The sequence below is a fragment of the Nicotiana tabacum genome, chromosome 19 (assembly GCF_000715075.1).
Source record: "Nicotiana tabacum cultivar K326 chromosome 19, ASM71507v2, whole genome shotgun sequence".
Classification (NCBI taxonomy): Eukaryota; Viridiplantae; Streptophyta; class Magnoliopsida; order Solanales; family Solanaceae; genus Nicotiana; species Nicotiana tabacum.
The window spans coordinates 68,136,840-68,151,222 of NC_134098.1; the positions used below are offsets into that span (position 1 = coordinate 68,136,840).

Below are 14,383 nucleotides of genomic sequence, written 5' to 3' on the forward strand. Positions count from 1 at the left end.
CAGTGAAAGTAGGAGAACCAACCTTACGGTTCTCCCGAACAGATGAAGAAGCAAATAATGAGGCATTGCTGGTGAGGCTGGAATTGCTTGATGAACGCTGGGACTTGGCACACGTGAGGATGGTGGCTCAGAAGCAAAGAATAGAAAGATATAATAATTGGAGGGCCAATCTATGCAACTTTAAAGTATGAGACTTTGGTTTTGAGGAAAATGACTCAGAACACTCGGGAAATCAACGCTAGCAAGCTGGGTCCGACGTGGGAAGGATCCTACCAGGTTTTAGCTGTCACTGGTAAAGGATCATACGAGCTGGAAAATCGAGATGGAATCAAATTTCCCAACAATTGGAACGTGACTCACCTCAAAAGGTATTACTGATGATGGATCCTACATATACTGAAAGTATGTGCTGCACTCTTTTTCCCTTTGATCAGTTTTTGTCCCAATCGGGCTTTTCTGGCATGCTTTTTAATGAGGCAGCAACGAAAAGCATACCACAAAAGGAGCGTCATCGGCAAAGTTAAGACCTTTAAATAATAAGGCATTGAGATCATAAACCACTATGGGATGGTTAAATAATCTTTGGCTAGATGGTAAGTTCCTAATGGGAAACAAAATTTTCCATCGAACCAAAGATTATCCAACCATTCACAAGTGTTTAACCAACGTAGCAAGACCACCAATGTTCCAATTCACATACTTCGCATTCGAACACTGTGGATGGGGAATAGTGTTGGATACGGCAGCAAGTATTCCACGAAAATCAGGACTACGAGACCCGGGAATAATAATATCATATAGGGACTGGGGACTGCATGGCCAACCCCGTAGAAATAAGTTGTACAAGTTAGTCAAATATATTGGAAATTTCTTTCTTTTTTTAGCAATCGAATGCTTATGTACTTTTAAAGATAGAAGGAATAAAATAAAATCTTTTTGTTTTTATCTTGTTTCTTGTCCAAACGATGAGTTAATTTTATCATTTGAAGGTTAACAAAAAACTTCAAATGTTTATGCCGGAATAAACAGGAGACGTCCTCTTCAAGAGCACCATAAGAATAAGAATGTCCTATCTTATGAAACCCTCGTAGTAAAGGGTTGGTTCCGAAAGAGTTTATGCCCGGAACATAAAGCTATCGAACAAAAATACACCCGAAGCCTTATCTAATTCGAGGTAAAAAGAATAAAACTTTACGCAATACTTAAGCAAAAGTCTTCTTTATTTATCAAAATGCCAAACGGCATAAGTACAATAGTACAAAGGAAAATAACCAAAGAAAAGAGGAAAAATCTAAACATTATCTCCATCGAAACTCGGGGGGAGAGAGGCATCCACACCCCCAGGAGAAGTGGGCGGATCAGCCGCCGATACAGGACCTAGGACTTCATCATCATTCTCTTCAAGTTCCTCATCGGTTCCCGAATACTCGGAACCGGTACTCGAAGAGTCAGTTGCATGAGGCTTAGCCAGGAGACGTTCTCGAGCAGTTAACTCTAGTGCTTGCGCCTTAGCGATTTCATCATCAATATCAATGATTCCCGCTTGGGCCTCCTCCATGATTTTTCTCCTCATATGATACATAGCATACGTCATTTCAAAGACGAGGGAATCCCCTTGGTGTTGGAGCTTTGCCTTAAGTCTGTCAACCTCGGCCAAAATGTCGTCCCTCTCAGATCTCGTGGCAATGAGGCTAGAATCAAGATCACGGATTGTGAAAAAGTGAAGCCGATTTTGATCCATGATTTTCTTGAATCTCTCCTCCATCCAAGCTCGCTTCTCCTTAGCGGTATTAGCCTCCTAGATTTTGGAGCTCAAGGCTGCCTCCAAATTATTCACTCGTTCAACCGAGGCAGACTCGCGCTCGGCAGTAGCAAGAATAACATCCAGAAGCTCAGCCCACCTAGACTTAGCATCTTGAAGTTGTGCATGTAGCTGGGTGGCTTCTTGGCTGTGAGCCATCACTTCCTGCTCACTCAACTGCAAACCAGGCCTCGAGCTCGGTCGTTTTTGCAGCCTTTGCCTCCAGCACCGAGAGGTGCGCAACAAGTTGATTTCTTTCGGCCAACAGTTAATCCCGTTCGGACATAAGTACCTCTTTATCAAGGATCAATCTCTGAAGGCCCTTGGAAGCGAGGAAATTGGCCTGCAAAATGTATATCAAAGTCAAAAACCCTATTAAAATATATAAGTAAAGAACAAGCAGTAAGAGAACAAGTACGGTATCATTATCGCATTGTCCATGGCATTATTCAACATAGACTCCCCTGAAAAGGAATGTATCTTTTTCTTATCTTTCTCTGAAGCAAGCGGCTTCAGGTAGTTGGCAAGCTCCACCGGCCTGGACAGCAGATGACACCCCTTTAAAACTGAGAGACTGACAATCCTCTTCCCTCGGGGATATGGAAAAAGGGGTGAGTAATTGTGTACTAAATTCCCGTGGTCCGAGGATTGGGGAGGAGAAACATCCTCCTCTCGGACGTCTATGGCCGGTGGAGGAAGTTCAACAGATGCTGATGACGAAGGTGCAACTGGTGTAGAGGGGCATGAAATTGTTGGTATTGTAGGTTGAGAAGCAGCTGCAACAGGAGAAGTGCTGATTATTGGTTGCTCATTAACTTAAGGCAGAAGAGGCCCGGGTTCTGACCTCCCAGGATAAGAAACAACAACGGGGACAGGACATTAGGAGTTGGCATTATCAACCAGATCCATCTCGCCCCCATAGTGCTAGGACCTCCTCATCGGTCGATTCTAAAGCTCTCCCATTTGAGCACTCGGTTGAGCCGATGAAGATTGTTTTCACCGTTGAAGGGAAGCCTCTTCATCACCAGCTTTCCCGTCATCTTCAATGACCACAGCGGCCTCGACCGACTCAAGTGTGGCCTTCTTTACTTTCTTATTTTTATCCCTAGCCAAGGAAGAGCACCGCCTTTTTGGTCGCTTGTTATCTAGCTGGGGACTCCAAGAGGAAATGCCTTCACTAGAAGTAGACCCGAGGGCACTACTCCGAGTAAGAACATCTTGCAGCAATCTCGTAGCCTCCACAAGATAAGCCAAATCCTTGATTTCGGGGCAGGTAATAGAGCCATGTGGGAGTCCTAAATCAAACAAAAAGATATAGTTAGCAAGTTTACTTATGTACATACAGAGGCAGAAAGTAGAAAGATTCGGTTTACCGTGGTTCTGGGCCTTCTACCCATATTTGGGGGCCATCTCCTTCCACCGACGAGTTTCTGGCATTGTAATATCTAGAATCTTCTGAACCCATTGGTCCAGGCCTTCAACCCTTGATGGTGTCCACCGGACAACTGAAATAACAGAAACAAAGAGGTCAATAATGACGGGGAAGCAGTCTTTTTACGAGTGGAAGAGGTGAATAAATCACAAACTTACGTGAACGACTCCATGATTCAAGAAAGGATGGAGTTGTGGCCGGGATGATATCCCGAGTAGCAATGATGAAAAATCGCTTCATCAATCCACGGTCGTTGTCATCATCCACGCCAGTATTAAGGGCGTGGTGGCCACATTTACTGAAATTTATTACTCTCCCGCGAAAAATTTTGGCGGAGTAGAGATTTATCATATGTGCCTGGTTTGGGTTTTCCCCGTCTCCGTGCACAGGCGGCGTAGTTCGCCATATAGAAGGGCTTACTTGTGCCAAGCAGACCTGGTACTGGTGGTATAATTCCAAGATTACGGGGTCAAGTCCCCTGCTCAAAGAAAACAGACCCAAAATGAAGGGGTACGTATATGCATACGTAAAACCTTTCCCAGTGAAGGTAACCCGCTCTATTAGGTCAGAAGCAATGATGTTAAGGTCTGGGCAGTTATAGTCCTCCTTCACAGTAGGAATACTGAAAGGGCAAATAGAGAAATGATACCTTCTAACAGCACAAGTTTGTGGATGCACAGAAGGTAACTTCTCTTGAAAGTCATTAACGGTGCTCAAGTATTTGGTTTATGATGGTGCTTACCATTGGAGGATCAACATCGGCATCAACCTCTTTATCTTTTCTTCTCTTCGAGCCTCCACCTAAGAGAAGACCATAGTTATCAAAAGACTCAGTAAAAGAATCCATAATAGTAAGAAGATGGTGAATTTTTGAAGAAAATCAGAAATAGATGAAAGTAGAAGAAGGTTAAGTGCAGAGAAGATAATAAACTTATGAAAATTTTGGAAGTGAAAGAGGTAAAATGATAAGTATAAGTAAAGATATAGACGGAAAAAATCGTGATCATGATTACCTCGAGAACCGATGAAAATATTGCTAAATCGTGGGGCAACATGTGTTCGGGTATTAAATGCGAGGAGACGTGCATCCTATCAAGCGTCAGAGACTGTTCAGAAGGTTTCAGAAGATTTTCCGCCAAGAAAGGAATCTTCACCAACTTCCCGATGACACAAAGATGTGTCACATGAAAGTAGGGAGGTTATCTGTATAAGGTAAAATTGGTTTATATTAAATGATTGAATAGTAGTGCGGCACGTGGAACCGAAGACAGGCAGAAGATAAATCTAGTAACAACCAATACCAGAAACAACAACTGCCATTGGTATCGGGTGGACCCCGAAGGGAGCACAATCAACGTGAGCAGATCGAATGTTTGCCATCGGAAAGCATTTAATGAAGAATATTTTCTGGCATTAAATGGGCAGCCATTGCATAGAATATTTGCATTCATGGCCTGTCGTTACATATTCATTAATGACCCTCTTTATTGTCATTTAAAAGGGGTTTAATCCTAGGATCTTGTTTCCCTAAGTATAGCTATAAATAGTAGACTTAAAAGTCATTGTAAGAGAGAAAATTCTTGGCAAAACTTATGTTATATTCTATTCTCAAGCTAATTAAAATACTTTGCTTATTGTTTCATATTGTTCTTATTTCTGTCCTCGGAGACATTGCTCCCGGAGCGAGTCTTGTCATTTCCTTTGATTTTAACGCTAATTCTTATTTTTAATCTTATCTATTTATCATTTTTGGATCAAATCAATTCGGTTATTTATAAATCACGTAACAAATTAAACTGTATCGTTTTACTAATAAACAGTCACTAAGTGAGCAAAGTGGGAGTTCATAAGGAGAGATTTGTAAAAAAAGGTGTCCATAGACATACTATAGCTGTTGTATTACAAAACCTAGGCTGGCCAGCTTGTGAGTTGTGTTAAGTCCAGAACTAAGGTGGTGTGAATTATTTGCCAAACGACCAAAGTAATATGTTAAAAAAAGGGCGATTTACCTATATCGCATGTTCTGTACGCGTTATAGTGCATGTTACACACTGCTACTTTGGTCGTTTGGCAAATCATTTACACCGCTCTGGTTCGAGACTCCGTGGCTAAAGATGCAGATCCATGTGCGGTGGCCTCCTGACATTGCGAACAAAAACTTTGCTAGATTTGTTTGTATGGAGAAGATCCCGAGCGAAAATTGGTGAATTATTAAAAACAACGACTGATCTACCAGGAGTCATTGTAGTGCCAAACTTTGGCCCTCTAAACATGCCTAACTTTCGGACTACTTAGCAGGCCAAGCTTTTCAATTTATTGCATACAAAAAACAATTTTGACATTATCAACTTTTTAATTGCTTTCAACAAACTTGCCGAAGCCACCAATTGAATTTTCTGTTAATATTTACCATGCTGATTAATTCTACGCTCTAGCAAACATGCATGTGCAAAGTGCGAATATGCGATGCATATGAAAATTGCTACATTTAACTAGAGGCGGACCCATAATTTGAAAATGGATGGAGCACATTAGCAAACTGATCACCCGCTGATCTTAAGAGTTCCGAGCAAATTAAATATATGACCGTTTTTAATATATACATATATACATTTATAAATTAAGAATTTTTGTTGATATTAATGCGGTACGATGACCCCTTTTCTCCGAGCATAGGTCCGTCTCTCCATTTAACTATTGATTCATAGTTATTTTTTGTGTACGTGTTAGTTTTTCATTGCAAAATAGAAAAACTAGTCCTACCTTCACACAAAGGCGGGGTTGAATTTAAAATTTATGGGTTCTAAATTTGCCACATAACTCATAACTTGTTTTAGTTAATGGGTTCACACTAACATAATTTTTACATATTTAATTAATTTTTTAATATAAATACAAGATCTAAACAAAAGCTAATGAATTCGTTTAAACCCAATGGCAGATCTAAAAGTATGTATGAATTCCCGAAAAACCAGTACCTTTTGGCTATATCCCGTATTTGTATTAAGAAAATCATTTAATGTATAAGAATATTTAGTTGAGAACCTAGTCCTTTAGTTCGATTATTATAATATATTAATTTAAAATGGGATTTTAACCTTCCTATACAGTATGTGAAACTTTATTACCCTCCCTAATCAAGTTTTAACTTAATTACACGGGCATGTATAATTTATCAATTATATACAAATTAGTATTAATGAGCAGGGGCGGATTTAGGGGGCGGAAGGGGGCTCACCCGAACCCTCTTCACTGAAAAATTATACTGTATATATAAGGAAAAATCTGTTTTTACCTCTATATGTTATGTTTTGAATCCTCTAGACACAATCCAAAATCATAGCTTAGTGGTCAATCAATCCCCACTAGCTACAATTCATTTTTAAAAAAAAAATCATTTTTAACCCTCCTTGCAGGAAATCCTGCCTCCGCGCACTGTTAATGAGTATTCCTTTATATTAGGAATTGAATAGGGAATCAATTTATTTTCCATCCTTATTCTCTTTCTCTCTCTGCGTCTCTCTTTCTCTCCTCCTCTATTTTTCCCCATTTTTTCTTCCTTTATTTTTCTATGCTTTTTATCCTCATTTTTCCTCCAGGGAATTCATCAATGAATTTCAATTGTTTTAATATAGATTTTTTAACTTAGCAATTTTCTTTCACGTTGCACGATTTATGTTCGAATTGAAATTTTCAATCAATAAATTTTGAAGGTGTCTGTCTCTCCACCATTGACAACCATTAAAAAGTTTCGATGCTTTGAATTCGAATTTGGGTTTTCAAAAATTATTATTTGTTTGGATTGGTATTGGTGCAAACAATTAAAAATATTTTTTGGAGTTTATATCTCAAATTTGAGGGTGTTTAGTGAAGATTAATCTTGATTTTGACTGAATTTTAAATTGAAACTCGAAGAAAAGAAGAAGAAGAAGAATACATGATATACAATAGTTATGAAATTGTATTAAAGTTGTATGTAAATTGTATTTAAACTGCATTTTGTTGTAGTTACATACTTTTTTATTTGAATATTGTATGAAAGTTAAAAAATAGTTGTATAATGTATGAATCGTTGTATAAAATTTGTATGTAGGTTATCAATACTATCTTTTTATATAAAGTTGTTGATATGTATCAAAACTGTATTAAGAGATGAAGTTTTGATTGGAATTTCAGAGAGGAAGAAGAACACACCACATACAAAATATATAAAAATCAGATACAAAATATATACAAAAGGCATATTGTATAAAATTTGTATGAAAATTATATTTAAGTTGTATGATGTTGTAGATGTATTTAACTGGGTAAAAATAATGTATGAAAGCTGTAAATAATTTATAAATAAGTGTGTACTATATAATTAGTTGTATGAAATTTATTTTTATTATGTATATTTTTATAAATATTCAAATTTGTATTAAATCTGTACGAAATTTATTTTTAATGAGTTTCCTCTTCGAGACAGCTAGTCCAGTCAAAAACTCTAAAATAAGGATGCTTTCACTTCCAATGGTATATGGTGCGAAGATAAATCATCTGATCCTACTTGGTGAATGGTGGAGACTTTTGACACCAATGTTTCTGGTCCAAGATAGACAATTGTCGGGGTGTATGTAGGTTGAGTTGGTTCGAATTTTTTAATTATCAGACAAAATCAAATCAAATCAAATCAATGGTATCGAATTTTTAAATTTATAAACCAAACCAAATCAATAAAGTCGGATTTTTCAATCTCGATTTTTCTTTGGTTTTTCGGGTTTTCGAATTTTTTTCCGGTAAAGTCTTAATAGCACAAAATATGTAACTTGTGCTCCAAATATTTATTTTAGTCCCAGTAGGATATAACTATATAATGTATTTTCCAAAAAAATAAAATAATAATATGAGATGAATCATAACATTGTACTTTTAATATTCAATAACAAAAATAATAAAATTGCACAAAAAAATATTACTAATTAATACACCATAATAAAAATTAACATAATCTAAAAAATACTATATAGGTCATGCTAAAATAAGTACAACTAATAAATATTAGTATTAACTACACAACTAAGCACTAAAGAAAAAGATAAATTAGGTTATACATTTTCATTATAAATTAATGCAAAACTAAAAAATAGATATCCAACACTTTTGTTTCCTAATGTTGAATTGAATTTCCTTTATTAGTATTAGTATTGATTTGAACTTTATTTGACTTACTACCTTTATTAGCTCTAAAATTTATTAGACCATTTAAGAAGGTTAAGTCCAAACTTTAAATAATACATTTAAAGAGATAAAATTGTGAACAAGTTTAAAAAATATTTATAAATTATATTACAATAAATATTTATATGTATAAAATATTTTTAAAAATTGTATAAATATAATATCGGGTTGGTTTTGTTTCGGTTTGACTTTTTTTAGTTAAAACCAAACCAAACTAATTATGATCGATTTTTTTTCCAACACCAAACTATAATCGGGGTTTTTTTTCTTGGTTTAACTCGGATTATCGGGTTGATACAGTTTATCGGGTTTCTTTGTACACCCCTAGACAATTGGTTCGTCCTTAAATGATTGAATTGCCCTAGAATTGTATAGAAGTACAATAAAATTTTAGCATGGTATATGAAAAAGTGATTTGCCAGATCGTGATAGGAATTAACTCATATGAAGTGTGGCTTCACTATCCATAGATTTTAGCTCTTAATTAAGGGAATTTTGGGCGGAGAGAGGCGGCACATAACAGGGAAATAAGAGAGGAGAGAAAAAAAGGAAAATGGTATAACTGAATCCTCTAATTTAAGGCACTAATAATGAAGTGTATATAAATTGTAAGCAAACCATATTTAAGGCGGGTAATATACAAAATTATGATAACTTTGATAAATAAATTTCAAATTTTATATAAGAACAAAAAAAATCCCATTTAAAATTAATATAAGAGCTCATAAACTTAAAATCTTGGATCCGCCTATATTTAAACCGGCACATAATACACTACCTCCCCTGCTTTCACAATTCACGCTGTCGTATTAAAGCATAGTAATTATCAAGTCTCTCTTAAAATAAAGTATCTAAAAACTAAAAGAAAATTGCAATTTAACTATTTATTGATAGTTAGTATTTTGATTAATTTTGTTTAAATAATGTATTTGAACAAACACCACCTATATCTTGAATTTAGGAATTTAAACCCAAATCACAAGAACTCCAACCGGCCCCATGTTGAATCTTGGCCTTTCTCTCGTCTTTCTCATCAGTATCCCTTTATATTCTTTCCAATCGTCACCTACCTCTGTTCTCACACTCATCTTATAAACACTCAAAATACCATCTTTTTCTCATCTCCACCGAAAAAAAACACTCTTAACATGGCTTCTTTCTTCTGTTCAACCAAATTCTTTCTACTCCTCTTTTTCGTATCAGCAATTCCTATTGCTTTCATAATCCACCTGGAAACTTCCGCCCCCACAACTCACATCTATCATTACCACAGCACCGGCTGGTTACGTGAGTGTGCCAAATGGGACGATGTAAACCGCCGGTTTATCGTCAGTTTCTTTGGAGGCGGTTTAGGTGTGATTCCGGTCGATGAGAATTACTCCCCGGGTAACGTGCTGCAGGAAATTCCGGTCGTTAAGGATGTTGACTTGACCGGCAATGCGTCGCTCGGTTTAACTATAGACCGGGAAAGGAACCGGGTTTTGGTTGCTGTAGCTGATGTATTTGGCAATCGCTATAGCGCTTTGGCTGCCTATGATTTGACGTCGTGGAACCGGATTTTTCTCACCAAACTTAGCGGTCCAGGTAGTCCCCTAATACATTAATTCTTTATATTATTCTATGTCCTTTTCCACGCCAAATATGGTCAGGTTGAATAAATACTTCGCCTGTTGCATTTTTGGGCAAAGAATTATTTCAACATATTAAGTTCTCTCTTAATATAATAAACCTAATCATTTTGATTAAAGACGGGACAATTATCAGATTGGACGGCGAATTTTTGTCTGGCAAACATAACGAAGTTTAAAACCTCAAAGAAAAATAGAGCTCAAGAGAACAAATTACTAGTTTAATATAAAAGTGTATAATTCCGTAGTTTTTGTTTTGACTTGTATCTTTTCTACAATCTTTCAGCTCTGTTGGTGACCATTTTGCCTCGAGATTCTTGTGGTTGTTTTTATCCTATGCTTTTGTCACTGTTAAAAAAAGGAAAAGAAATAAGGATGGCAGATAACCCATCATTCGATGGCGCGAATCTTTATATATCACAAAGAAATTATATTCTTCTTCTTGTATAACGATTCAACGAAGTGTAGATTGGAGATATATTTTTTATAAAAATTATAATTAGAAATACTTTAAAAAGTACTACTATACATGTGAATATAATTTAAAAAAAATATTTGACTGAAAAAATTATACATTTATATAAAATTAGTACTATTTATGTATTGTTGGAAACATAATTATTTGTGGAAAGTCATTTATGAAAATTAGTGTTATTAGCCAAATTGTTGTGCTATGCGGTGAATAAATAAGCTGCAAACATTTGAAAATATTGGTTCCATTTCTGGAGTCTGTGCCAAGATCAGGTAGAGTTGATTGTCTCCCCACAATTCATTGATGGGTATTTGGGTTATGTAAAGAGTTGCTAATTGAGACACAATAAACCACTTCAATATCTTCTAAATGTGGGTAAGAAAGCACTTATGGCCTAATTCTTTGATGTGTTTTCATTTGTGACTCCGCTTTGTTCGGCTAATAAAGGCACGCTAGGTCTTGCTTAATTAATATCTTAATTTTCGGTGGGTAGGAAAGCACTTAAGACTTGGTACTTCTATTTCCAAAAGTTACGTTTACCACAGGTCAAGCCTGTCCATGTGGACGGTATTTCTGACAGTAAATTATTTTTCTTGTTCGAAATATTAGTCCTTTAAGGGAAAATATATTTGTTCCAAAATATTTGATTTTTAGAAAAATAAGAAACATTTGTTGCTATTTTTTCTCCAAATTAAGAGAGAAATAAATAATTATTTAGACACATACTCTTATTATTAAATATCTTTTTAAGGGGTTGTACTGATGTCTCATGCTTTGAGTGTTAAATAAATCTTATATGTTGGAGTAGCCGGTAGTGTTGAGAAGATAAAATAAGTCTAAAAGCATAAGAGCTTCAAAAGTGGGCCTTTCTTTACATAAGGTAAAGGAACAAGTAGTCAGTTCCATTCATGCCATAAAATCTCTTGTAAGATTTCTTTCTTTAATTGTATTGTGGAACTTCTTTCTAGTTGTACGGCTGATGGCGCCTCATTATTTGAAATTTCAATTGTTAGAGATTTGTGTCTATTTTATATACAATATCTTTTGTATTAGAGAACTTTGATTGTGTTATATTACACCCTTCAAAGTTCCACCCCTATTAAAATTCTAGTAGTAATATTTATCCAGCAAAACAAAAAAAAATAAATTGAGACGTAAACAGAGAATATGGCCTGTTGAGACAGTTAATCCCATTGAGTTTATGTGTTGGAGTTCTAACATAGTTTGTATCACTCAATGACCTGTAGTGATTTTTGTATTCTTATCTGTTCTTGTACAGCTTTGAGAGTTTCATTTTGGCCAACTATTCAGCCTCAGACATAAGCAGATATTTAAGATTTTAAAATCATAAGATGACTAGATATCACTTGGAAGTGAGCTAGGACAATAATAAATGGTTTAACAATAAACTAACTAGGCACTGAAAGCTTGTATCTCTGTGCAATTGTGAGTCAAAATGATTGTTTCCACATGTCCAGGTATTAGTGTTCGAGCACTTCATTTAATTTTCAAGATATGCTCATCGAACATGATTTCTTATAATATAGAGTTAAATTCAAGATTTAGAGTCACCAAGTACAACATGACGTGTGATTTTATTATATGTGTACATACATTTTAATTATCTGCATATGTATATATAGTTCGAGCCTAAAACAGTTGGTTCAGTTCAACTCACATAACTCGTCCTAGGTCCACCTTTGAGTCTTCTTTCTTATTGCTTGATTATAACTCTACTAATGCTATACTCAAACCTGCAGAGGATGAGAAAGCATTTGCAGACGATGTGGTGGTCGATACAGAGGGAAATGCATACATTACAGATGCCAAAGCAAATAAGATATGGAAGGTGGGCGTGAATGGAGAACTTAAATATACGATCAAGAACCCAATATTTACTCCTAAAGAGTGGCACAATAAGCTAGTTGGACTAAACGGAATAGTTTATCATCCAAATGGATACTTACTGGTGGCTCATACATTCTCTGGCAATTTGTACAAAATTGAAATAGCAAAGGGAGATGAAGTAAAGCTAGTGAAGATAAATGGTGGATCATTGAAATTTGGGGATGGCATGGAATTGTTGTCTTCGACCAAACTAGTGGTTGCTGGAAATCCGACGAGGTTAGTTGAGAGTTCTGATGATTGGGAGAGTTGTAGTATTGTGGGAAAGGCCAAAGGGGCTATTCATCGTTTAACTACAGCAGCAACTGTGAAGGAAGGGACTGTTTATCTTAACCATATGATTGGTTTGGGATATCCTAGGAAAAAACATGTTCTTGTTGAGGCTGTTTTTTCTGCTTAATTTTACCACCCACAAACTTAAGAGTTACGGGGTTCTATCTTTCCTTTCTAATTTTTGTGTGAGAGTAAATTTTATACTAGGTAATTTCCAGCTACTGATTTATGTACCTCAGGCAAGAACTATCAATCTTATTTTGTAGAATGCACCGTATTTATTTTATTACAGCATCACTTAGTTGCAGCGTATTCAGGTGTCTCACATTAAATCTTTACTCTTAATTACAACAACAACAACCCAGTATAATTTCACTAGTGGGGTCTGAGGAGGATAGTATGTACGCAGACCTTACCCCTACCCTGGGATAGAGAGGCTGTTTTCAAATGACCCTCGGCATCCTTCCCTCCAACAACTTCCCACCTTGCTCTTGGGGTGACTCGAACTCACAAGCTCTTGGTTGGAAGTGGAGTGTGCTCACCAAATCTTCACTCTTAATTAGATGTCTTATTATTCTGCAAGAGTTGTTGCTTTGATACCTAAAGCAAAACAAAAAAAAAGATGTCTCACTCTTTTTCCTATCCTATCCTTTCCTTCATTGAATAACGGGCCTTTTCTTTTTAAATCTGTTTCATAAGTTGTTTGGTCATAAATGCCAATTTTAAGTGTGTGATTTTGGAACGGCTTATATTATGTTTGTGCCCGCAGGATATTGGAATTTTATGAATGAAGAATGAAAGGTGCCAATTACCAACTGATTTCTTTCTGAAAAAAGAGAAGAAATTTTCATGGTTGTTATATATAGTTTCTTTATGTATCGAATTGTACTATTGTATTATATTATACAGTATATTTTAGTCGATACAATATTTAGATAAATTGAATTATTTTTCCGTTTCATAATAGCAATTTAAAGAATAAGCCTATAACATTACAAAAAAAAAAGAGTAGAGTATGAGGTAGAATAATTATTAAAAGGTAGGATGGAGAGTAAAATAGAATTATAGTAAAGCCAAGATGAAGAAAAAATAAGGTAACGATGCGACCACACCAAATTGGTCATTACGTAAAAAAGAGTCTTTTCATTGTTATGTAATAACAAATTTAACGATACGATATAATAAAATTAAAATAATAATTAAAATAAATATTATATTTAAAATAACAATATAATACGATACAATAGATAGCAACTATACAAATAAATTAAACTTTTATCGAAAAAGGAATAGTTTCTAACAGTGTTAGTAGGGCGGCCATAGACTTTAATAACAAAACCAGAAAAAAAGAAAGAAGTAAGAAAGAAAGAGTGAAAATAATAATTGCTCCATGTCACTTTTATCAGTTTGACAAAATAAATTGACAAAATTGGTGAGAGGGAGAAAATATATATCCCTCCTACATCCTTTTCAATTTGCACCAAACATTTGAAAGTAAATTGTCCATATATCTTCTCTTTCCTTCCAACTGTACTAGACAATTCATAGTAAATGATCAATATTTCTCTTCTTTATTACCCCTCTATCTCTATCTAAAAACAAACATAACGTTAATAAAAAAGAAATTGATATATTTTCACAACCTTATTAGC

General features: G+C 35.4%; 1 protein-coding gene across 1 annotated transcript; it reads left to right on the forward strand.

The window, feature by feature from the left end:
• The first annotated feature begins 9,408 nt into the window (after positions 1–9,408).
• Positions 9,409–13,043, forward strand: LOC107769803 (uncharacterized). Its single transcript, XM_016589061.2, has 2 exons — positions 9,409–10,037; positions 12,314–13,043. Exons 1-2 carry the CDS (start codon positions 9,602–9,604, stop codon positions 12,856–12,858), a joined length of 981 nt encoding a protein of 326 aa, XP_016444547.2. The 5' UTR covers positions 9,409–9,601; the 3' UTR covers positions 12,859–13,043.
• The last annotated feature ends 1,340 nt before the right edge of the window (positions 13,044–14,383 follow it).